The sequence below is a fragment of the Haliotis rubra genome, unplaced genomic scaffold, assembly GCF_003918875.1.
Source record: "Haliotis rubra isolate DU_JTF1 unplaced genomic scaffold, ASM391887v1 Scf83, whole genome shotgun sequence".
NCBI lineage: Eukaryota > Metazoa > Mollusca > Gastropoda > Lepetellida > Haliotidae > Haliotis > Haliotis rubra.
In genome coordinates, this window is record NW_025767557.1 from 232,348 (window position 1) to 260,292 (window position 27,945).

Below are 27,945 nucleotides of genomic sequence, written 5' to 3' on the forward strand. Positions count from 1 at the left end.
ACAATAATAATGTAGTCCTGTCTAAGAAGAGAGAGGAAGTCTAGAAGTATAGGGGAGAGAGGTAGTCGTATAGGATAAGGCCACGAATTCACCTAGAGTTGTCACCCTTAAAGGCCTATACATAACGGTGTGTGAGTGAGTGAGTTTAGTTTTACGCTGCATTGAACAATATTCCAGCTGTATGGCGGCGGTCTGTAAATAATCGAGTCTGGACCAGACAATCCAGTGATCAACATCACGAGCAACGATCTACACAATTGGGATGCGATGTCATGTGTCTACCAAGTCAGCGAGCCTGACCAGCCCGTTTGCCGCCTCTTACGACAAGCATGGGTCACTGAAGATCAATTGTAACCCGGATCTTCACGGGTCCCTATACATAACGGTGTATTGGTGCATTTCATCTGTCTCATTGCAACCATCAAACTGTTACAGACTCAAGATCAACGTTTTCACTGACAATAAACATATTTAAATACCGCACCGTTCAAGTTTCGCTGAATGTTTGACGAACGCTCTGCTGTGAGTTCAATTGAAAGGATCGATGTCCTTTTTTTATCCGTATTTATTGTGAAGCCTGTTCGACGAAGCAACCCCACCCTGCTCATTAATGTTTGTTGGCAGCGAGATTTGTCAATTTTTATTGAAATCAGTTTCAAGCAAAGCAACTAAATAATTGATGACTTCGTTTCATTGATTTATGCAAAACACTATTGTACATATTCCTCCTTGCAATACATGTACACGTAAACAAATAATTATGCATGGTTAGTGTTTGTGTGGCTGTTACAAATACAACATGCATTTTGCGTCACTATACACACTGTGTATACTTCATTTCTAAACTTGGGGATCATGAGGACCCAGAGTAATTCCTACGTAACGTTACACGTGCTAATGCGACCGCGTTTTTAAGGCGAGAAATCGATACCTTTTCTCAGCCACTGTACTAAAGCCATGTTGTGTTATTGTAAGCATCCGTTGTCATGGCGTATTGGAAACAGCAAAATCCTAGTTTAAGTACAAGTCAAACTGGTGGCCATGGCGATGTTAGGCTCTGCAAATAAAACAAAACACTCCGTACATTACAACATCAATACTCAAAAAACAAACAATGAAGTATTGATAGAAAACTTAAGCTAAAGTAATGTAAAGACTTCCGGAAGCATACAGTAATTGTGCGCAGCAACAAACACGGTTGTGTGTAATTAGTACTCTTCTCTGTTTATTGTATACCCATGCGATCTTACAATAGCTATAGAGCCATACAATACGGCTAACGTAGGCGAATTCCTCGTCAGTCTCACAGTCCCTGAACCACATCATTTTCTCTAATACCTTGCCCTTTCCTGCAATGCTAAAGCCCTAAATGAAGCAAGTCTGTTTCCTCAGGTTCTGATTGTCCATATAACAGGTGCTTCGGTTTAAATAGGATTGTTTGTCACATCAATATCATATATTCAGAGATTAATCTTTAGTCTTGAGAATTTCCTATTACACTACAGTATTGCACGGCTGCCGGATTTGCTTTATCGAGTGTTCGGCAGTGCTAGGATACTTCCGTAAACATCTACATTCAGACATTAGTAATAGGCATTTCCATTTTAAGGAGATGCCTTGAAACCGAAGATGTCATGTTCTTTATATTCCTTGTTTCTCTTCTACCATGACATCTCCTCGTTCAGTATATACGGTCCAAATGCACTAGTATGACGTTCTATACATATCTATTCTGTATCTTCAGATGAAGGACGTATCTTCCGAACGCTTACATTGCTATGAATAACTACTGTCTTTTGTTACGTATTTCGCTGCCATATTGTTCGCCATTTTAGCGCATACAGTGCATTATGTTCATCCATTGGCGAAAGGCAAACAAAATAGTAAAACAGGTAATGCTGGTGACAGCGCACTATAGGTGGTCATCTTCGTTATCAAGAATAATGTATTTGCTAAGTGTAGGTCTTTGTTCGAACGCAAGGTATCTACTCCGATGTGTCACTGTTATTGTCCTGCATTGTAATGAAGTGACTGGCCGCTGCTTGATAACGCATAATTATCAACTATTTTCCTCATAAAAACTCATAGAAGACATTAGTTGTGGACAATGACATCAGTACGACTTATGATGTGTCTTGCAGAGATTAATTACGCAATGTTAGTATAGTTATATTCGGTACGATCTATGTTTACCCTTGAGAACACTTGGGGTCATCACAGATTTTCCATTCATATAAATTTCACCACAGTTTGTCCCTTTACATCAAACGGAATTTGTTTCTGATGATAATCAAGACTTGACGTTCTATGTCATGAAAGATACCAGAATATGTAGCATTGAATCTGGGACTGAAGAATACAAGACTGATCCTATTATCAGATGCCGGATAAAGCTGTACAAATTATCTTTAAGTACTTATTGGTAGTATTCAGTGTACATACCTTGGGATGGATATGGCTGTAGAACCAATGGCCTGTCGGGTTTACACCCGCCGCAGAAACCGCCACAGTTCAGGTTTATGATAAGTCCATCGTTGGAGCGACTGAAGATCGTCCATGGCATCCATCCACTACCAGTCCAGTTAACCTGAAGATACAGGATGTGTCAAGTGATTGAAGGTTGTTTCAAATACTCGACTGAGTCTTCAGACTCCATTCTGATTGGGTACCACACGTCCTTATCTACCACTGGTTTTAAACGTAGAATATTTGTCATTTAAATTTTAGCAACCATTCCTAAAGATCGCCAGCGAATGACGAAATGCTAATCCAGCTTGGGCCCATGCAGGTAGCAAAAGTACTGTAGTTCCCATGGTCCCTAGTATGGTGATCTTCAGTTGGTGGCAATATATAGCCCATTATTTTCTATTGTGTTTTTCGATAGAAATATTGTTTTATTTACATGCTAGTTTTAAGTTTACAACCGTGATAGTCTAGTTATTTTACTGTGCGTCGTACTCTCTGAAATACTGCGGATGTGACTTTAAATTTAACTCAACTCAATGTCGGCACTTAAAGAACAGAGTCCCATTGTACGTGCAGCAGAAAGACCAACGCCGTCGGGTGACGATTGTCAACAAGGTCCGGTTGGCTCGTACAACAGAAGTGGAGTTTAAGGTGATGTTTGAATCCGACCATACATATAAGCGGATCGTACTTTAATACTCACATTAGTTTATATATTAGTTCAAAGTCCTTGATATACATGCCCAACGTTTCCCTAAATGCGCGTATACATGTAACGAGCTTATACATTTAGATAACATGGAAAAGAAAATACGGGTATCGTATTAAAGATTTTTGTTATTTTTACACAGTTTGAGTTCAATACATGTATGGCTATGCCAGTTAGGTTGAATTTTAGATATGTTTCTTTAGGATTCTTTTAGAAATCAGTCTGTAAATATTTGCTAACGATAATGAAATTATACTTCAAAATAGTTCACTATATGATATTACGAAACGTTTAAGACCTTACACCAACCAGAAATGTGCTTATCAGTACTCACTACGGAAAAGACTAGGAAACATTTCATTAAATATTGGACCTATCTGTAAATAACGAAAGAAAATTGTGTATTAAAAGTCTAAACGTCAGTTATGCAATATAGAAATAGAAAAGGAAATTCACTTTGGGTTTGTCTGTCCATTTGATAGTGACTATCGAAAGAAATATACAAACATCTATTTGATATCAATGCCACCGATGTGTATATTTCAACGACAAAGAACGAAATTAAAATATTAAATCTGTAACTGTACATTAACATGCATTAGCCGAAGAATGAACTATTCAAACAATGTGTATATCCGAGGGTGGAACAGTTCTGATGATACCAATAACAATATGATATATATTTATCATACCTCACACATAAATGTCGCTTTCTGATTGGGTGAGCTCTCTTCTAACATTTTCAATGTACCCGCTTTTTCAACGTACCCGCTGTCAATGGCAACTCATTTGGTACTTCGTGATAGTAATTATTTATCTTGAGTAACATTGAATCACGTATGGTGTACGGAAATTATCGATGTTTTGCGAATGCAAATCAATGGCAGGGAGATAACTCTAAATCTGTTTTTCTTGTCAGCAAAATCTATCGATGGCTACAAAAATTTGTACCCGTGCTTCAAACAATTCAAAATTAACATTAAGGTGTTCGGTAAGATAAAATCCTTCTTTTGGATAAGGGCATGAGGCCTTTTGTACAATAAATTGCTTTGATTTGGCAGAAACTGGGTTATCGGGAACTGTTCCGTCTACAGCAAAACACTCGTAATTCCATATAACCTCATAACTACGGTATTAGAAATACCCGCACACCACCATGATACCAATTTCTAATACGTTTCTTCTAAGATATCAGAGAATAAAATCTGTCGATTTCTACAGGTTTGTTTGTGATCAGTGGTACAACAATCAAAGTCAAAGTAGTTAAAAAGCTTTTAAAAAGTGTCCTTTGAGGGGACATATCAGAATCGTTAGTGTGACAATGGCCAAGGCCGTTTTGTCTGAAAACAGTCCTCTCTGTTGAGAAATACCTCTCCGCCATCTGCTCAATGGTGTGTCATTTCTTGGTCATTTTCTTCGAATTCAATATCGCCTAAAAGGGCCATATTTCGAAAATATTGATTGATGGTGTTTATAGATGAATTGCAGATTTGGGAATTTTCATTTGCCTTAACAGAGCTCAAAATGAATAAGAAAACATTGAATCCAATATGTCAGTCAAAATACATGACTTATTGCATAAGTGAAAGAACACAAGTGACTGGTACTTGATGTTGCTAAAACTTGCAAGGTTTGACATTCATTTCTACGTTTTGCAAAGTTTGACATGCATTGATTGAGTTGATGTGGAGCAATAGGATAAACATTATCATCTTAAAGGATCACGTTTCTGTAACTTAGTCCTGATGGCCATGAATTTTAATGTTAAAATGCTCTGGTCCTAGTGCTGATAAGAGAATCGGGCGACTGCTTCTAATATAAACAGCTGGTAAAACCCCAGCGGAAAAGCAGTAATTGATGAAAAGAAAATACATTGAATAATTACAATATGCCTTTTAGCCATCATGACACGAAATCATAAATGCAGAAGTGTTCTCGCTAACCTAAACACATTCACTGCTGTTTCAGCTTGGGGAAACAAGTGGCTGCCTACGTCATTTCATTTTGATCCAAACGATACTTATGCCTATCATTCCTCGCTGAACTGGAGTAAACTTAAGACTGTTGCATTTTCCGATGTTCCCTGGTCGTAAAACCAAGGTTGTCCGACGATCGTCGTGGTCCAGTGGTCATTCATTGCTAGAACATTGGTAACCAGGACATTCAATTCTGTAGCTCTATAAACACGTACTTGTTTCGTCTGTGCAATTGATATGCCATATGTTTTACATATTTTCTATGCATTGACATTGTTTTTGTAATTGATGTCGTAACTGCATTAACGGTATTATCTAGTACTTGTAGATATTTCTCATGTATTTATGGTAATTTTTCGTGAATTTATGGATGTCAACTTTTTATTTGAGGAATACGACGTTTCGGAATATATACTGATTCTTTTGTCAGGTAAATGAAAGGCTAGGGAACATATAGTTATGTATATCCGTAATCTCTTATTCACCTGATGAAGGAGTAAGAATATGCTCCAAAATGTCGTATTCCTCGAATAAAGAAGCTGTGTTAAAAATACACTTCACCAGGCGTTTGTATTTCCTTAGCTGAGCAAAACAGGTCGTCCCATTCGAGGTCGACCGGTGCGGATGTAACGGCCCTTGTCTCAATTTTATGTCTTAACCTTCTGTATCGATGTACCTTCTGTACGTTCGACACCCTACCGGTTCGTCATTCGAAACTCAGGTTACAGCGCATTGTCAATTCTTCTCGAGTAATGACTTACTGAGGTGTTATTGATACAGACAGTTTAGCTCTAAACTACATAATGACCAGGTACATGACAGATATATATATATACTCCACAGGCAAAGTAACTAGTATCGTTGGGAACCCTAAACTTCCTTTGATTTGTCAAAGTGACTGGGTTTTTACCCCATAAGACCAGTAGGCGTTTTCTATGTTATTGCCAAAGAGGCTTATTTCAGGGATATGCCTTCATTGTTTGTTTCCGGCTTATGCGCTCACTAGAGCTAATTAAAGGTCACATGCAATGCAGATTCTGATACCTTTCGGTATGGACTTACAGATACAAATCATCAAAAATGCAAATTCAACTTATAAAGTTGAAAAAAATAACGCGATGAAAAAAACCCGCGAAATCGAAGTTTCGATTCACTAAATTTTTACATATTTTCTATGCATTGACATTGTTTTTGTAATTGATGTCGTAACTGCATTAACGGTATTATCTAGTACTTGTAGATATTTCTCATGTATTCATGGTAATTTTTCGTGAATTTATGGATGTCAACTTTTTATTTGAGGAATACGACGTTTCGGAATATATACTGATTCTTTTGTCAGGTAAATGAAAGGCTAGGGAACATATAGTTATGTATATCCGTAATCTCTTATTCACCTGATGAAGGAGTAAGAATATGCTCCAAAATGTCGTATTCCTCGAATAAAGAAGCTGTGTTAAAAATACACTTCACCAGGCGTTTGTATTTCCTTAGCTGAGCAAAACAGGTCGTCCCATTCGAGGTCGACCGGTGCGGATGTAACGGCCCTTGTCTCAATTTTATGTCTTAACCTTCTGTATCGATGTACCCTCTGTACGTTCGACACCCTACTAGTTCGTCATTCGAAACTCAGGTTACAGCGCATTGTCAATTCTTCTCGAGTACTGACTTACTGAGGTGTTATTGATCCAGACAGTTTAACTCTAAACTACATAATGACCAGGTACATGACAGATATATATATATACTCCACAGGCAAAGTAACTTGTATCGTTGGGAACCCTAAACTTCATTTGATTTGTCAAAGTGACTGTGTTTTTACCCCATAAGACCAGTAGGCGTTTTCTATGTTATTGCCAAAGAGGCTTATTTCAGGGATATGCCTTCATTGTTTGTTTCCGGCTTATGCGCTCACTAGAGCTAATTAAAGGTCACATGCAATGTAAAACACAACTTTGCAAATTCTGATACCTTTCGGTATGGACTTACAGATACAAATCATCAAAAATGCAAATTCAACTTATAAAGTTGAAAAAAATAACGCGATGAAAAAAACCCGCGAAATCGAAGTTCAATTCACTAAATTCACCCCAGCTTGGGTGAAAAAGTGGTTTCAACAGCTGTGCTGCGCTGCGCTGGGTTGGGTTGCGCTCATAGCGCATGCGCAGTGAATAGGTTCGCGCAGCTTGGGAGCGGGATGTCCGGATTATAAGGTCGTGAGCAGGAGTGGTCTAATCAAAATAAATAGTAAATAATCTACTCGTTACATAAAAAGAATCTTGTCAGGATCTAGATCTACTCAGCTATGTGTCAACCAGTGATGCGTTCGACATTTCAAGGCGGAAAACCTTCGCTGGTGGTGAGTACTCGATGAAGGCTTTGATGTGAGCTACTTTTCTAATGTTTTGTTGATATTTCACAGGCGCGAGCTTTTTATAAGTTATGACAGTAGATTACCGATTTAACTGTTTATATAATTTCATTTGTCTATTTTCCCACGTGTTCTTCTTACCGAGTCACTTTCTTAGTTCGGTACTTTAAAGCAAAGTATAATTTAGCATTGACATAATTTCTAACTGTGATATAGATATGCCTTTGTCACAGACAAAACTCAATGTCTGTTTTATTGACACCTATGTGTCTGCCTGCCTGTCTGCTAATGACAATATGCAATGCACAATTTCGATCACTGACCACATGCAATTTAACTCAACACCTATTAGGTTCTATCAGGCTACCTTTAACAAAACGCATTGATTCATGGCTCGTGCACCCGAGTTCGATCTCTGTCACATTATGTAATTACACAGACAGGCAGGTGTGATTCTTGTACACATGACACGTTATGATGTCTGTTGATTGCAAAATGTTATACACACAAAAAAATGATCATGTATTTACAAAACCCAACATCTCTATATATACACACAAAATGAGCTGTGCGGGCATCGGCAAATGAACCAGCCAATGAAAGACTTCGCTACACTTGACTGGTTTCGGTATCCCGGGTGCTTCGTTTCGAGGGAAGTAAACCCAAGTACAAAATATTGCACTTTTGATTAGCGATTGTACGCTTATAATTTTGTTTATATGTTTTTACAAATGAGCAATGTATATTATATGTCATGAATAAGTGATAATTGTGTTTTAATTATGTTTGATTTTTTGGTTGCATGTGACCTTTAGCTCTCAGCTGTTGTTTATACGGAATCGTCATAATAGACAGTCCGTGCATCTTTTCGGTATCTTATCAAAGTGTCCATTTAGCTGCTTCCATTATTGCTGCTACACAGTTGGTTAGCCAGTGAGCGTGGATAGTTACTCTGATTTAATTATTTAATGATCATTGTCAGTGTGGTGGATATTTGATCCTTTAGATTATCTGTTGATACAATTAGCTGATTATAATCAATAATAGAACTGTGAACTTTTAACACGTCCCCATATAATACCTTCCATGTTTGCTTGATGACACTATGGTCCAAGGAGCCCTACTCCGTGACACCCGATGAATGATGTACGTGTGAATACCATATCAGTTAACATATCTCTAAGGAATGGACGGTACTTATAACATTAGTACCTGCCATTGATCACACATGAATATGTAATTCACCATACTGACAAACACTTATGTTCAGGTTCCGTAAATGCGAACTTATGTTTCGTGATCGTTTTAGTCACTTTGCGATGTAGGGCCTGTACTGTTAGGGATCAAAGGGTTTCCTGGGAGTTCAAGCGTTCGTAGCGTTAAGATCTGTCGTAACTGTATAGTTTATCGTAGCATTACGAAAGATGTAGTTCTACTAACGCTTTGTGGATCGGGCTCCTTGTTTGATTCCCATGGTAACATATGTGCAGCACAGACCATTGTCTCGACATGGGTACAATGTGTGAAGCCCATTTCTGGCGTCCCCCTCCGTGATATATCTGGAATACGGCTAAAAGCGGCGTAAGACCTTACTAATAATTCCACTCCAAACAGGGAACATCTCTCACGAATTGTGTCAACAAACTGACAACCATCTGAAAGCTGTTGCTAACCAATGGGAAGACACTATATGACACTATATGACACTATGACATGCATTGACGCGAACGTTAAATGTGCCATGATGCTTAACAATAAAAGATCGACGCAGTGTTTAAGGACGAAATGAATCACACGTATTTGAAATTCAAGATGTGGGATTCTCGTCATACTACCTTGACAACCTAGCAGCAGTTGTAATACGAGTATTGAATATTTTATCAGATAGGTATTGCTTAAAATCAAAAATTATATAACCGCCTTGTGAGTGAGTGAATGAGTTTAGTTTTATGCCGCACTCATCAATATTCCAGCTATATGGCTGCGGTCTGTAAATAATCGAGTCTGGACCAGGCAATCCAGTCATCAACAGCATGAGCATCAATCTGCACAATTGGGAACCGATGACATGTGTCAACCAAGTCAGCGAGCCGGACCACCCTAGAACAGTCAGGTAATCAACAAGCGTGTGCAGTGAAATTTCAATTTCACACTTACAACTCGCACACCTGGCTGTTCTACCAGCAAGTGGTCCTCTCTCGTAAGAAATAGCGAAAAGTGACAAAAAGTAATGATCGTGTGTTAACAAATGTTTTTTCGGGTGTCCAAAATTATGAGACAAATCATCAGAGCTGGTATTTTGGTTTCATGTGACTGTGCAAAATTTGTTGGGTTTTTTTGCATTTATTAGGTTTTGTGTTAGTGAGTAATTCATCGTTCTCAAATTAAGTCAAACGGACTTTAAGTCTTACTTATTTACGGGACGACATGGTCCTTGTGAGTAAATCACATACTGGCTTGCAAACCCAGATAGACTGTTTATTAAAATAATGTATTGTTTGTAGACTTCGGAATATTCCACCATCAGATCTTTTCCTACTTGAATGTATCACACAGCTTAGTTATTTGGGTGTAACACTCAAACAAAGAGGTACAAAGTTTGCAATATGGATGTGAGGTGTGGGGTGAAAACGGTGTGATTGTTTTGAGAGAGTTCACCGAAGGGTCTGTGAAAATACATTAGGTGTAAAAAAGGTAGCACTAGTTATTTATTTGCTGATGGCGATCTTGGTAGATTCGCACTCACTATGCACGTGAACTACTCATGGTCAAATACTGGTTTAAACTAGTTAAGTCAGAAAATTGTATGGTAAAGGAAATGTATTGTACACCAAATGACACTTGTGGTTGTTATCGTAGAATATTGGACATTTTAACAGTGCGTGGTATTTAGTATGCATGGTTGCCGTCTCTTGACGTCAATGTAACAGAATTCATTTCTTTGTTAAATCAACGATTAACGATCAATATATCACACACTGGAATCAGGAATTAAGAAAAATCCGCTAACTATGTTTGCATAAGCAATGTAAATTAAATCATGCTGATGAATTTGTAATATTGCAACTAATTATAAACTTAGCTCTGCTGTGAATAAATAAAGAAAGTCATCCATGTCAACATTTATTGAAAATGGTGGAGTGATAGAATCGCACGGGAAGCACTCACATGTACAAAGAGTAATGAAAGATATTTAGAAAATGGATTCAGTTTTGTCACTAATTGCCGGCATTTTTCCATTTAAGATATATAAAGCCATATTGTCTTAAACGCAAATCGGTATATAGTATAGAACAGTTGATTTAAACCAAAGGTACTACAATATAAAGGCTTCCAAGCAAAGATATACATGACTTATTCCAGCCGAGAAATAACGTTTAAAGAATTATGTAGATGTCAATGCCCTCCACCTGATAACTGACAAATATACGTATTTCCAAGTATGACCATAAAGTTTGCGTAAAAAAGTCGGTCAGTCTGTGTGTCTGTACCCATGGTCCCTAGTATGGTGATCTAACTTCAGTTGTTGGCGATCTATAGTCTGTTTTTATATTGTCTTGTCATGTATAGTTAAAATGTTTTAAATTTAATTTATTCTGTGATAAACTAGTTGTTTTACTGTCCTTCGTTGACAGGTCTTTATGATATACCTATACTTATTATAAATATTTAACTTGATTTTGTCACGATATGGCTGAAATACTGCCGATGTGACTTAAACTTTTTACTCACTCAATCACTCAATCACTCACTCACTGTCTGTAATCATTAGCGTTATTCCACATACTCACGTGCAAATGTGTCATTAATAGTTTTGAACTATTTGACGCACAGACGACAAAAGTTTTCCACGAAAATATTTCCATTTGTGGCAGTAACAGGTTTTGTATATTTTAACATGTTGTATATTGATTAGAATTCATGTAAATAAATGCTTTAAATTTCATTGCACAGCTTTAGTCATTTTATTTTATCATGATACTTAGCCTGCCTTAACTAACTATCACTCACAGCCAGTTCACTGAGCATGCTTACCGCATGTTCACCACACAGCACAATAACATAAGCCCTTCCCCACCTACGTTCTTTTGTCTTTATAGCCAGCTTGGGCAATCAGTTAAGCTTTACACTTTTACACATTACAAGGTTTGTGGTCACTCCACATTCAATCGTCAGTGGGATAAGATGTCTTGTTGATTTTCTGGACATACCTTTGGATCATATCTTTGGATCACATTCTAAGGTAATTTGGATATTTTATCTATTTATTGTTTATGTATATCATTTGTAGATATAACTTGTAGTTGTATCAGTGTGTGTTAGTCTTAAGTGCATAGTACTGTGAATTTGGTGATAAATACTCTACATTCATTATAATGTTATATTAGTAACATGATTAATAAAAGGCAAGGTTAACCATGTGAGCATGCAATGAATGGATGAGCACAAGTATAACTTGGTAATCATAAATGGGTATATGAAAATAAGCACGAGTGAGCTTAGTTTTACGCCGCACTCAGCAATATTCCAGCTATATGGCGGCACGAACGAATGAATGAATGAATGAGGTCTTATTTTCATTGTTTTATATCTTGCTCAGCTACAGCCACATTTTTGTTTGATTACTGCATTATTGCTGAGAATGCTTTTGTATATGTACATTATTAGCCTGTCTGTACATATTATTATAATTATTTTCTCTACAGACGAACATTTCATACAGATACAGCAGCGTCCCCAGGTGTGAAATAAACCTAGGCCCACACACCTGGTAGGTTTATATATTGTTTATATGTCATATAAATCAAATGAAATACATTTTGTACACAGTAATTGTTTACTGAAGTAACTGTTTTGTAAAGTTATAGCATATGTACGAATTATTTGTGTATATCTGTGTTTAGGATATGTGTATATTGCTGCATTTATTATATTTTACACCTGATTGTTTCAGGGTTGTTGTGTTCACCTATACATATCTCCAATAAAACATCTGCCATTGAAGAACAAAAGTAGCGTCTGTTGTCTGTGTGTGACTGACGCAGTCCTGCTACACATATGTTAGAGACAAAATCGGTGTGTGTATATATATATATAATATAAGTAAATGTTAGGAGCTTCACATATGCAACAGTCTTCATTATTCTTTTGATCAGGATGACGTCATACAATTTAATGATAGACTCTACAGACCAATATTTACTGTTTTCATAAGCAAAATTGGAATTTCTTGTCTTGTTATTTAATTAAGAATGCGAGTATATTAATTGGCTCATTTCTAACCAAGGATTCTACGTGGCTCCTTGCACCATACCTCATAGAAGGTCTCCAAAAGGTGGGGACAGTCTGGTAGCCTTGTGGTTAAAGCGTTCGCTCGTCACGACGAAGACCTGGATTCGATTCCCCACATGGGAACATTGTGTGAATCCCATTTCTGGTGTCGCCAGCCGTCATATTGCAGGAATATTAAAGGGGCGAAAAATCAAACTTACTCACTCACTCTAAAAGGTGGTAGTCGAATCTGAGAAGATGTCTGATGTAATATACCTGTTTGGACTTGTTCTGTATTAAATTACTTGTTCCTTTTCATGGATTGTGGCGGGTGCCAATAGTGGTGCAGGCTATACACATGTAATGTGTTTGTCTTCTTCACAATGGTTGACACAAATACTTTCGAAACGAAAAACACCTCGCGAAGAAAATGTATAAACACAAGAAGAATATTAATATACACTATGTGATAGTAACCCGTGAAGAGAATTGGTCTTCAGTAACCCATGCTTGTCGTAAGAGGCGACTTACGGGATCAGGTGGTCACACTGGCTGACTTGGTTAACACATGTCATCGTATCCCAATTGCGAAGATCGATGCTCATGCTGTTGATCACTGCATTGTCTGGTCCAGACTCGATTATTTACAGACTGCTGCCATATGTCAGGAATATTGCTGAGTGCGGCGTAAAACTAAACTCACTCACAATGTGATAGTAATTCATACGCACGTTCTTATGATATGAAGTCAAACAACGTCCTATGTATATCGACTTAAAGGTTGCCTCAAAGTATCAGCTTTCTTTCTTAAATCCTCTTTTTGCGGTTGTGTGGAGGTCCCATCAACTTCGACAGTATATGATCGTAGTACAGTGGATTTGAGTCTTTGCATCGCCTTATTAATGCTGTCTACCCATACTATGTTCTTGTATAAGTCGTAAAGCACTCCGAATGCGATTCCGAATCCGATTCGATGCAGACGTTGCACAGTGATTTACTGAACATTAAAATATCGGTCTTACGAAAAAATATAGATTTCCGTGTATCGAATAAAATTCACAACGAATAACGACATCAGTAATGCTTATCCACAGTCCGTGTGGCAATGTGACATGCCCAGTAACATGCAGATAGAAGCTGCACTATCGTCCCTAAAGAGTCAACAGACGTCAACACGTGTGTCGCATATTTTGTAAAAATCCCCAATAGCTCCCAGAAGGTTTGATAAACAACATGGATAATATGACATAAACAACAGCAATTGTTTCCAATATTAATAATTTAAAGGAGCTCCCACAGTACTCACCTCCTGATCAATTCTCATTCCCGTGCCTGTGGTATCGATAATGAAGGTCCCAAGAGGTCCACAATTGTTGGTGGACCCGTGGTTAGTGTAACAATCGTGTCCTTCCCCATACGGGTACAGGTTCTTCGTTGACGTTGCGAACTGATGATCACCAGACAAAATCTCCATTGTCTGTAGGAACATTAAAAATAATAAACACTCTTTGGATAAGAATGGATAAGAACAGAAGAATTTGTCCGCTATGTAAATCCGCAGTTGAGAATGAAATCCACTGTATGCTAGTCTGTCCATCCTACTCCATTCTCAGAAGCAAATATATTCCACACCCGTTTTTGTCAAAATCGCCTGCTCTAGCTTTCTCATCCTTGATGTCTTCTCAAAATGATAATGTTATTCTTAATCTGTCATTATTTATCAAACATAGTATGAGACTAAGAAATGTACTGTTAAACAGTTTAAAACGCAAGAACGAAATTTCACAATAGCTTGTCATCTTGTTCTCTCCACTATTATATATTATATACTGTATATTATTTGCAAATGTATATTTGTATGTGGGCCGGAGGCCTTAAATACAATAAACTCTTTTGACTTGACTTTGACTTTGGCAGCGTATTATTGGTGAATTGGTAGTTGTAATGTCCAATTGCTGTATATTCTTTCTGTTGTTTAATTATGTACCACAAGCAGTATCAGAAGAAAAAGCGTTCCTGTGGTGCTGCCAGCAATATGTACTTCGTAAAGCTGAGAATAGACACAAATAGCTAATAGTGTGATGCGGCTCTGTGTGAAATAGCTGTGGTTAGGTTTCTTATTCGTGGATATGATCAGAATAGGCGTGTGTCTTCAACAACTGCCAGTAGAACCTTTTTTTTCGATGACATGTGTTAACCAAGTCAGCGAGCCTGACCACCCAATCCCGTTAGTCGCCTCTTAGGACAATCGTGGGTTGCTGAAGGCCAATTCTAACCCGGATGCTCGCGGGTCCATAGGATTTAAGAGTCGCGCACCGTTTACTAGTATTTCATCATGCCACCAATTGGAACAGCAAAGTTTGTCACTGACATTATAATTAACTTTCTATCCACGAAACCGGACTGAAAATCAAATAGTTGATCAAAATATTAAAAACCGGTTACTTTATAACCTGGGAGAGCAAATTCAATCATTCTAATATCTTCTGTCTTTGGTTTAATCAGTAGACTCGGGTATTTAGTTCATACTGACAAAGCCTTCTCACTCCAAATGTACTGAGCCCGTGAAGATCCGGGTTAGAATGGATCTTCATGCTTGTTGTAAGAGGAGACTAACGGGATCAGGTGGGATCATGTGACTTCTTTGACACATGTCATCGTATCCCGCTTGCGTTGATCGATGTTCATGTTGTTGATCACTGGATTGTCTGGTCCAAACTCGATTATTTACAGACTGCTGACATGTATCTTGCATATTGCTGAGTGCAGCGCTAAATAACAAACAAACAAACGATTCACCACACGTACTGATGTATGTTTACTTACGTCAGTGTTGACCTTTATTTTGGTAAACGTTGTATCACCGCCGTGTTGTGGCCACGTCCCTGTTGATCCACAGTTATCTCTCTTAAGGTTCGGATAGTGTCCACTGTTGGGAATCACGAGTGTCACGTACTCTGACGGGGAGGGACTAGACATCCCATGGCAGTAAATCCTGGCCTTTTGGCCATTAAATGTTGGAGGGTAAAGCCAGTACTCCCCATCTCCGTGACCACTCTCACAGCGTTTCACCTCGGCACACGACGAGGGACCTAGGAACATATGTACATGTTGTAAATATACTGAGAGAAAGGAGAATAAATAAGGAACACTGCCATGAAGTGGTGTTCCCATAATTGTTTCCTTCAGTGTATTAGTGCCTCGCGATACGTATCTTGATACTATGGTCACGGTATGATACGTATAGCGATACAACATTTCCGACATAACAAGAACCCATTACCTGGATGGCAAGTTGACACCATAGCTCACCAGTCCCAAAATAGTTGGGTAGAAATTACTGTAGAAAGGAAGTATCCAGCCAAGTATCCATCATCCACATTCACCAAATCTAGTGACATTGGATGTACGGTATAACAAATTTACAAAAGAAAAATATTCTAAGTGCACTTTCAATAATGTCCTATTTGTAGTTAACAATACAATAATTTCTTCTTCAGATTCTACCTGTTTAGTAAAAAATATATTCACTGAACTGAGACAGCTTTAAGCAGTCCTTGCAGTTAATACGTTACTGTACCATGCAAATTGCAGAATTCTATTTGAATGAACTCTTTGACAAACCTTTAATCAATAACTAAAGGTTTTTCATAAAGATGCTCATTCTCTCGAGAATGTAACGTAGAAAAACCCGCTGGTACCATCTGTCAATGTATATGAACTAGCTTTTCACAATTTCAAATTTATATAGAGAATCTCACCCGAGTGTCTTTTGATATCAAATATATCACCACGAATTGATAAAGTTACAAATATACCTTGGTTAATATATTTGATATCAGAAGACACGAGGGTGAGATTCTATTTATCATCAAAAATCACTCTTCATTAGTTTTCATTGAAAAAAGTACATCTCTGACCACCGTTCTGCCATTAGACTTGCAGTGCAGCGATGTCATAGCATTGTGATGTCATCATACCCATGACGTCATAGCATTGTCAGGGTATTGTACAAAATCTACTGTCAAAACGATATCTTCTAGGAGATATCGTTTGATCTCATACAAGCGATATCTCCTGTGGAACACAGTTTTGGATGATAAACATAAATATCACTACTTCACATCTCACAGTTCATACTCTAGTTCTAAGTCAATGACCTTTATGAGAAACATTATCCAATAAAACAAAAATCTCCCAAAAATGTAACATAGAACTAACCTGTACTAAAACTTGTAACTCTAAATGCAGGTAAACTACAATCAGATGCACATACATTTCTTCAGTTGTACATATTTTCTTTAAATGTCATAACTTCTTTGTTAAAGATCTTTGTTGGGTACATAGTTTGAACGACCGCAAACGTAAAATATTCAAATATTTTGGGTTTTATGTCGAATAATAATTAATGTACTATATTCATGGTACAAAAACATATCTACACACTGGAATAGGGACATATTCAGCACTTGACTCCAACTCAAAAAATGACCTCTCGGTAATTTTCTTACAATACTAAAACCTGTAACCTCCATCACGATGGAATTTTGAAAAGGCTAACTGTCCTTTATATGAAACTATGTGTGCTGACAAACTGTTTATTGATGTTCCTGATGCTTTTTGCTTTTTATTTATTTATTTATTTTATTTTTTTTGGGGGTGGGGGTGGGGGTGGGGGTGTTCTGATGATCTGAATACCATACCTGATGGGTGTCCTTTGCAATTTCACATATTAAAAAACATGGTTTAACAATGTGTGCAAACAACCTAGGGAGGCAAAGGAATAGAACATCATTTCCGTCGCCATCATATGGTCCATGATTTAAACAAATTCAAAAGTTGAAATTCGAAATCGCGGCGTACCTTCAAACAATGTAAACGCCAATCTTGTCAAAATTATGTATCCAAGGTAATTTTCGAACGCCCATGTGCAAGGTATGGAACATGGTACAGATTATTAACAGTAAGTGTACTACATCTAGCGTCCACCATCTTCAACACAGAGATCAATTAATTACCGATATATCAGATATTGGGTGAAACTCTTGCTAAACACTCTTCTTTCAAAAATATAAAAAACATCAAGAACAGAAAACTATTAATATCAATTCAGATAAGGGGAAGATTATAATGAAAAATTTTCTATTCATGAGCTCCTTACTGCTCTTGAACATGCTAACGATGCTGCCAGGGGAGCTGATAACATACATTATCAACTCCTGATACACATACCAGAATTCTGCTTCGATACTCTGTTAAATATTTCCGATGATATTTGGACGTCATGGAAATTTCCTTCATAGTGGCGTGACGCTATAGTAGTCCCAAAACCTCAACCTGGTTGTGATAATAAATTATCGACCAATTGCACTAACTAGCTGCGTTTGCAAAACTATGGAATGCATAAGGAAGAACACGTTTGTGGATCGACAACTTCTTTATTGCAAAAATGCGACGTGTTGGTGTACATCCTAACACTGTTATCAAGCACCATCATTTGCTTGATAACAGTGTCCATAAAATGTGTTCCTTCTCATCATACCAGCTGCTCAATGCCACTTAAAGAAGTTATGGAACGCACGATCAACAATCGACTAGTTTGGCACTAAGTAACCCATAACTTAATAACAATTCTCTGTGGTTTCCATAACAATAGAAGTACCATTGATCACTTAGTGCGTTTAGGATCATTTGTTAAAAACGCTATAATTAATGAACAACATGCAGCGTCTCTCACTTTCGATTTCGAAAAGCATACGACACTACATGGAAATAGGGCAGTTTTGAAAGATTTACATGACTTTGGATTGCGAGGCCGTTTGCCATAATTTATAGCCAGGTTTTTAAATGACGGGCAATTTCAAGTCTGCGTGAGTTCTACCCTGTCTGATCATTACATTCAGGATCAGGGTGTCCCACAAGGCAGTATTTTGTCTGTCACATTATTTAGTATAAAGATTAATAGTTTATCCAAAGTTTTAAACGATCCAATTGATGGGTCGTTATTTGTGGATGATTTTACTATTTTCTGTCATGGCAAAAACATATATACTATTTAAACTGCAGTTGTGTTTAAATAAAATTGATAAATGCATAATGTGTTTAGAAAACGGATTCAAATTTTCAAAATGAAAAAGTAATTGTTTCCATTTTGTAGAACATATTAACCCGACCAGGATCCGGAAATAATGTTAGACGGTACACGCATGAAAATTGTAAAAGGGGCCAAGTTCCTGGGAATGATTTTCGATCAACATTTGACCTTCGGTCACGTATAAAATATTTTTTAAAAATGCCTGAAGGCACCAGATATATTGAACATTGTTTCAAACTTGAAAACGTATCTCCTCACTCGCATTTTGTGAGACCACAGGTGGATCTCACACTTACAAAACTTAAAACATCTGAAACTAACCAACTTATCTACAAACAAGAATACAATCAATTAAAACACACGTTTGTACCCACAAATCTATCTTCACGGATGGATTCAAGGATAGTGCTTATGGCACTATCGTTGTATCCAGAATAATTTCTTCAAGAACAGTTCCATTTATCTAGCTAAAGCAAACGCCATTTTATCTGCTCTTAAATATATCAATAAAGCAGTCTAAATGTAAACAATACATAATATGTTCATATTCTGTTTCTTGCCTGCAAGTCCATAAAAACATGTCATCGAAACATCCACTTTTAATCGAAATTCTTGAATTACACAATGATCTGGCCATCATAATCATCATACTAATATTTCTATAGCACCAATATCCAGCTCAACTGATCAAAGGCGCTTTCTTTTTCCCTAGGTCATTGGATGTCAATCTCAATGGCACATCCTACTTTCAATCTCAACTCCCTGGGGAACATACAACTCGTGGAGCCACTAGGCGCATCAAGTCAATGTGACTTTCCCATCCTTACGAATTACCCATTCACAGCTGGGTGGAGTGGGGCACACAGTCACCGTACTTTGTCCAAGTTTACAGCACGTTGCTGTACCGGCAACTAGGTGTTTGGACATAGTCATGTGGCCACCATCTGGTCATTTACCAAAGAGTTCGTTTTAAGTGCATAGGGTTGGGTACTGTACACTAGGGGTTGTGACAACACTGAAAGAGCCTGCACACAAACTTGACTCCAAAGGTTTTACACCCGGTCACAGGTGGGCTCGATCCCGGCACCTCAAGCTCACTGGATGACTTGCCTGGCGCCTCAGACAGCTCGCCAACCACGCCCCCAAAACGACATCGTCTTCTGTTGGTTAGCCAGCCATGCTGTAATTTTGGGTAACACACAAGCCGATTCTGCCGTCAAGGCAGCTCTCAACAATTCTGTGACAACACTTGTGATACCTTACAGTGACTATAATAAGAAGTTACATAAGGGATCTAATGCAAAAGGAGACAACCAAGTAGGTATAAATAAATCAGATGCAATAAAGCCAAGTATCTGTTACACGTACTTGAGCTGTCAGTGCGGATTTGATTAGGTCATTTAAAAGGATGCCGTATTGACCATTCCAGATATACTCATTTTTGCCAGATTTGGATCCTCCATTTTGTATCCCTTGCGATGACAGAATGGTCAAGCATGTCCTGCTCGACTACATCACAAAGGATACATATTGTTTAATGTAAGTTAGATTTTAATCATTGGAGGTTTCAAAGAAAATTAATTAATACATACTTTTTAAACAATATGTTCTGTAAATAGATAAATGATCATTTATGATCGGTAGATTGAATTAGCAACCGATATAGTTAGTGGTTGTGTCCTCAAAGGGCTTAAAATATTGTAAAAAAATTGTCCTCCTGAGAGGGCACGTAAGTCCAAAACCTTTCAAAGTAAAATTTAGCTCTACTAAGCTTTTAATTGCAGTATATTTTTTGTTGTAAGCTATGGCTACATCCCCGTACTATCGCCAGCGGCTGAAGAGATGGTGTAAATCTAGCTAGGGTCCAAGTAGGTAGCAGAGGTACTGTTGGTCCCTAGTATAGTTATCTACCGTCAGTTTGCTGGCGATCTACAGCCAGTATTTTAATTGTATTAAATGTTATATGTAATGTTTGTGTTAAATAGATTATTTTAATTTTTGAAATGGTTAGCTTTTAGACATTAGACATGCCGCTAAATATGAAAATCCCTCAAACCTCGGTGCTCATGATGCCAATCACTGGAACAAACTCGAGCATTTACTGGCCATTATCCTATAGCTTAGAAATAGCAGCAAACAAACAAAACGTTCTCATGATACAATAACAGATGACAGAAAATGAAAAGTCTACAACTAATACTAAATATCCTTGACAAGAGAATTTGATTGTTAAATTACATGACACCCAGTGGTTTAGATTAATCAGGACTTTAAATGTTTTCCGTTTTCTAATTATGCACTCACGTTTGCAAGTCATTGTTGACCAGTTTCCACTGATGAGACAGCTGACATCATTCTCTGTGTCTGGTATCCGTCCTGTGTTGCAGTCATAGGTAACAACCTCGCCGACACTATAAGGTTCCTTCGTAGCGTCGAACAACTTGACGCTGTGTTCAATAGTAGGACCAACAGAGCATTCTGAAAAGACGAAAACGTATGGTGCAAACATATCATGTATAACTCTGATGCAAAGTTTGCGTTGCTTGTTCCTGAAACTCTTGCTGATCTTAATGATGAAGGAAAACTAAGTTCTATGGATAGCCACTTGCTTTATTGCAACGTGTGCGACGTTTCGGTGTAGGTACTAACACCATTATCAAGCAGGTGATACAACAATTTGAAACAAGGAGAATATATACATTGCTGCATAGTGAGTATATACAATTAACGAGGTTGATGTACATTGGATATTTGATTAGTGATTTCAGCAGAGGAGGTTGATGTACAGAGTGATTGATTGTGATTAAAGTTGAGTTTATACAATTGATGAGTTGACGTACAATGAGATGATAATAAGTAAGTAATTTGAAGTACACTAGCTGTGATTACAAGCACAAAGGGGAGCGTGGAAGCCAGATGGACAAAGGAGGTATGTAAGGATTACTGGCGGTGGTGTTTGATTAGGTGGTGATAGGCCGAGGAGATGAAATAACCTTGATCTTCCGGTAAATATATTCGCCTCTTCAATTCGCATTCGGGAACCCCCTTGGGAATGAAAGAAAACTATGATGGCATTTTAGCCTGTGAGATAAGTTGTTTAACTCAACATTTTCCTTGAAGACTGAATGCATAATGCATGATTTCAATTTAACTTCGTTTCAACAGTGACAAAGATCTTAACTTTCATGAGAGCATTTTATTGATTCTAGGATCTGTTGCTTATTGCTGCTGATGCTGCCCATATCGAAAATTGTACTGTCAATGAGATTGTGAAAGCGAAAACTGTGTTAAAATTTGGCGATTTCCCTTTTACATTTATCTTGTGTCTTGTGTGTTCAGTACTTTGCTAATTATGTTCTGTACTCATAGATGTCGCGGTTATGAGGGTTATATTTTGAAAATCTAATCCTGTTGAGAAACTAAAACGTATAGCAAATTTGTATCATCTATGCTTTGTCAGACCACACGGCATTGTTCCCTTTATGCGAATAGAAGTACCCAGAGTGGTTACACTAACAGATTGATGTCAATTCAAAATTTGCAATAATGACCACTAATAAATATACTGAGAGAAACAAATAAAGGATCACAGAGAAATTCGAACGTTCCTTTATTATTTTTCCGCTTTTCATCACCACAGTGCTATTCAAAGCTGGTGATGAAAACTGGAAAATATTAAAGGAACGCTTGAATTTTCTGTGATCCTTTATTTGTTTCTCTCAGTATATATAAGCAGCCAGTAATCATGAGCACATACCACATTCATTTGCAACAAACGTATTTCGTACGCTAATTCACCTAAGTTACATAGGGGTACTGCTGTCAATCACTCTTCAATGTGCTTCGCCGGGTGGACCTGGAGGACCAAATACTTTATGACTGCTCTGTACTCAAGCGTATCCATTTCTGCCGTTTCAGTGGAGTTGCACGTGATTAGATGTCACGTGACCGGAAATTAGCGACAAGTGTATGTCAATATTATGTTTATGTGAATGATATAAACCACTCTTCGATATTATGCAATTATTTTTAGCATGCACATTTCAGAAGTATTTTAGATTCAAAACGTTTTGATAGCCCCTCGTAATGCTCGTATCGTTCTCAAAACAATGGTGACAGATAATTTTCCAAGAATGTACCATGAATTAGATAATCATGAAAAGTCTCCCTTGCCGGCTCTTTCTGAGTGCAGGTGTCGAACCGGCGTATTCCCATACTGCCTAAAGTTCCAAACTGCCTACAGGTTAAAACAACATGATACGGCCCAGTGATCAGGAAGTGAATACACCGATCTACCCCTGCTAAAATGAACTTGACTAGTTAGCTGGTTAATTCTATGGTGTCTTCCCACTTTGCCTACAGACGTTTAAGAAAATGACAAGTGTTGGTTGGTAGGACATCTTTATTGATTCTGAGAATTCTCAGACTTTACATGGAGACATGGTTTTAGTCTTTCAGTGGTTTTACAGTCTTTTCACCCACAACTGACAATCACTTTGCAAACTGGGAGCGTCTGCTTTGTAAGCCAAGCAGTCAACTGGAGCTGAATGCAATATGCAAACGCCAAATGCTTTTTAGGTACAAACGATGCAGGGTTAAACGTGCAGTGTTATCGACTTTCCACATCATCATTCTCTACATCCCGAATCAAACACTATATTTAGTGACACTTTCTGTTACTCCGTACTTTTACATAATACAAATATAACTTCAGTACTTGATAATACTTACTTCTACTCAGATATTGGATTACACTTCGTAATATACAAATTTAACTACCCCTATTACAAGGATAAATTGCACGGCACCGCTGGAAGGCTTGGAAACCTACTTTTGAATTTTCGCTGGATAAATAGGAAATGTTAAAGGGTATATTTGTGTTTCTACACATGAAGCTGAGTTCTTGATGAGAAATCTTTGTTGGTTGTTTAATGACACATTCATCAATATTTCTGTCATGGTGGTTGTTTCAAAATAATCGAGGTTGGGCCATAAAATCCAGTGATAAATATCATGCGCTTCGATTGACGCAATTCAGACAAGATGAAATGCATCAAGTCAGTCTCCCCTGACCAAGCGAAGACGAATTCTATACCGGATCAATATACAAAAAGAAGCTTCACATGTGTTAATGTCCCAAACGTACCCATAAAGAACAAAGTATGTTGCTAGTGGATAACTCTAACTCCATGAACGTCACCAGCTCCTGGACAAGGACCTAGTCACGATATCCCGCGAGGTTCACACGAATTACGAGAAGACATGAGCGCACGTTCCAGCAGAAGGCTCACCAAACCATTACGCTTTCGCCACAACATCTATCAACTTCCTGCGCACTGCGCATGGTGCCCACCACTCCGACGCTACGCTCGCACTCTTCCATTGGCAAATGTCATCGTATAACGCGATTCGTCGCTAAACACGATCGTCTCCAGCGCAGGTGCTATTATGCCCATCGCAGACGTTCATTGACGATCACCTGTGTCAGAATCGGCCCAACATCAGGACGCCAGGCACGAAGATGGGAAGCGCACAAACGGTTTGTATGGTTTGGACAGTTACGCGACCCCTCAACAGCGTGTTACTGGTTGACGTTCCGGTCGTAAAACGTAGCCGAATTAGATTGTCCTCAGCACGTGATGTCACACGGGGCGATCAGATGTCGTTCCTGTTTGATGCGTGTCCTCTGATTGTGAATTGTCTCATGACCCGTGCAGCAGCCACACAAAACTGGCCAGCCTCGAGCATGCCAACTGAACGTTCACGTTCAACATTTGTAAAGTGTACATGAGAATCCTTCTCTCAAGGATTGTTAGCGCGTGTATACTAACCACCAGCAAATGCTGCACACATGTTGGTTAGGCATATGAAATTATGGTCACGTGACCCGAACACGTGCAGAGTCGCGTTTGTACAAAAGAGCATGCAGCATGCACCTACGTGGTTCAGCACTCTTGAAATGGGAGGATGTGCCAGGTCAGACCTAGCCATAATGTTATTCTCCCTTGACTACTACCATGTATAACCCATTCTCAATATGGGGCGGTTGGGTAGCCTAATGGTTAAAGCGTTGGCTCGTCACGCCGAAGACCCGGGTTCGAATTCCCACATGGGTGCAATATGTGAAACCCATTTCTGTGGTCCCCCGCCGTGATGTTGCTGGAATATTGCTAAAAGCGGCGTAAAACCAATCTCAGTCAGTCAGCCATTCTCATTATAATTCATTACTCCAAATGTGAAGCTTCTTTTTCAGTATTAATAACGCTGTGAAGGTTCTCACATCCATAAGTCAACATAACATACCAGAACTGTGAACAAAGCTAATTTTATACCGTTCTACTGAGGTACTATCCAGACACTCCTATGCTGGATTCCCTTCGATACATTATCTAAGGCACGGTCAGTGTCACCCAAAAACCTCTTGGCACCTAAAATGTTGTCAGAAAAGGGCAAATGTATAGATGAACAACTTCTTTGCTCAGGTGATGCGACGTTTCGATACAGATTATTGTAAAGTAAGACAACAAGATTCTGTATCGAAACGTCGCATCACCTGAATAAAGAAGTTGGTTGTTCATCCATAATTAATTTCCTTATCTAACTTCTAAATATGCTACTCAAAGAAGTTAAAATGGTGTTCTTTCTTTTCCTCCTTCAACACGTTTACAGCCATACAACCTCTGATAGGGTACCATGCCCTAAGTGGTCTAAATCGACAAGATGAAGAGGTGTTCAGAAGGTGTTGAAATGAACACTCTTATTATAGTCACTCATGTTGTTTTTTTCTGAAGGGAGAGGATCCCCCTCAATGTATTCCGTGTCACAGTACTGTGCCTGTCAAGCACCTATTTGGGAAGGTGTGGATTTTTCGCTCATACGCCAACGATTGTATACTGCTCCAACTATTTCTGTTTTTTTGAAAGCAATTAAACTTTATGATAAGACGTACATTTTAAATTCTGACCGTCAGTTTTTACTATTGACTGAGATATGGACTGACGTTTTAGTTATCTTCGTCATCACTTTTATTGCCTATTCTTTTGCAGAGGAACATATTTGTCTTTCTAGCCGCAAATAGCTGCAGAATTGCTGATGCGGCTTTAAGCAACATTTACTCATTCACTCACTCAATCAGCACGTTCACAATGACACAACATAAGAGACGAAGATATAGTTATTTAAGATCAGTTAATTGCCCACAAACATATGACAAGTCCATATCGTATTCTTAATTCAATTAAGGATGACATTTAATCCCTATCACAAAAGTTACCTGTGGGTTTCCTAAAGTAGGTTGTTCCGTCACTGACATTCCCAGTCGGTTCCAGAAATATCGTAGAATGAATCTGACAAAACGAACTTCCTTGGTTGTAGTAGAAAGACCAGCAGGCTGGGTGCGATCCGCAGTTGGCAGCGCACTCTGCACGCGGAACCCCGCTAAATTCTTTGAGGATGTTCTCATAGTTAATGATTCCATCGTAGGTTGCCATGTATATCCACGAGAAATTACTTTCTGAACATAGTGTTGCCAGCGAAACATACAACTTTAGAACCAATGTTATAGCGATCGTCAGAATCATAGTCGGACAATGGTACTGCCCAGGAAAGCAGCGAAGACGTTATCGTGCATAGAGACAGCACTCACTGAATGTCCTTCGACTTGTCACTAAGAAACATGGTCGCGAACCATGACGACATGACTACTATAGGGAATATTGACATGTACGTTTGTTCGCCTGGCATTACGTCCTTAAGGAATTATAACAGTTGAGATGTCACTCAATTAGCTATACGTACTAGTTTGTCTTTGTTCAGTGTCAGCTCATCCAGTAGACTATTGCTGGCATTGTTATCCTGCATGTGTTTACAGTAATTTATTGTCTAAACAGGACAGATCATGTGTTACTTGTCAGGCATGTCCTACTTGACTGCATTGAATTTTCCATCACAAGGGATAACTATTTCAAAACGCCGTCCATGAATGGTATTTTTGATAATATTAGTTTCCTTCAGATCTTGATATTTTGAAAGAAATAGAATTGTTTGAAAATATTGGATCAATATGTTTTGTAGATAGAGTTATTTTATGATAGGCAGTTTATATCAGCAGCTGAGATTGTTTGTGGCTGTGTGCTCAAAGGGCGTTGAAGTACTATCAAATGGCCATTCCCCTTGAGAGGGTGCGTAAGATCACGTCGTTAAATGTATATTTATTCGTACCATGTTTTGGTGGGTTTTTTTGTTTTTGTTTGTTTGTTTGTAGCCTAGTGGTTAAAGCATTCGCTCGTCCCGCTGAAGACCCGGGTTTGACTTCCCACATGCGTTCAATGTGTGATGTCCACTTCTGGTGTCCCCCGCCGTGATTTTGTTGGAATATTGCTAACAGCGGCGTAAAACATACTCACTCACTCACTCGTACCATGTTTTAATCGTAGAATATCTGTTCCTTCATTCCATGTATAAATGTGTCAAATTCTCTAACATCTGAAGGGATGGTGAGTCGACCTGGGGTCCATGCAAAAGGTGGCCGTGGGTCCCAGTGGTCTCTTGTGTGGTGAACTGTCTTCGGGTGTTATAAGTAGAATAAACCCTTTCCACATTCATAAGAAATCTCTGCCAAAGACACAGTGGATTGTACAGTTGTGACTATATCATGAGCTGATATTTGTTGCAGCAGTATTACACAGCTGTATGGTGTTGTTTGTAAACAAATCGGATCTGAACCAGACAATCCAATGATTGTTACCATGCGATACGATAACAGAGCATGTGTATATGAATCACTATGAAATAGTGATGATACCAGGTGTTCGCGTATCCTCCGGTGAGTGTATCCTGCCCCACCGGTGGCACCCGTCATAAACATATGCTAAGTCTAGTCATTTGTTTTCCTCAAATAATTCTAGAACGTATGGCATGTCAAAATAGGGAATTGCATCGGACATCATTTTTGTCACTGATGCATCAAATGTGGAACTTTCCTCAAATTTATATGTCTACCATTTATTCACCTGGAATAGTTCGGGAACGTATGGTATAAGTCAAAATAGGGAATTGC

The 27,945-nt window shown here is 38.4% G+C and overlaps 1 protein-coding gene across 1 annotated transcript; it reads right to left on the bottom strand.

Moving 5' to 3' along the window:
• Positions 1-676: 676 nt before the first annotated feature.
• Positions 677-26,541, bottom strand: LOC124262268. The gene is made up of 6 exons (XM_046696753.1): positions 26,161-26,541; positions 21,192-21,365; positions 15,620-15,885; positions 14,100-14,270; positions 2,443-2,587; positions 677-1,057 (listed from the first exon to the last, which is right to left on the bottom strand). The coding sequence occupies exons 1-6, from the start codon at positions 26,465-26,467 to the stop codon at positions 1,017-1,019; spliced, it is 1,104 nt and encodes a 367-aa protein (XP_046552709.1). The 5' UTR covers positions 26,468-26,541; the 3' UTR covers positions 677-1,016.
• Positions 26,542-27,945: the final 1,404 nt, after the last annotated feature.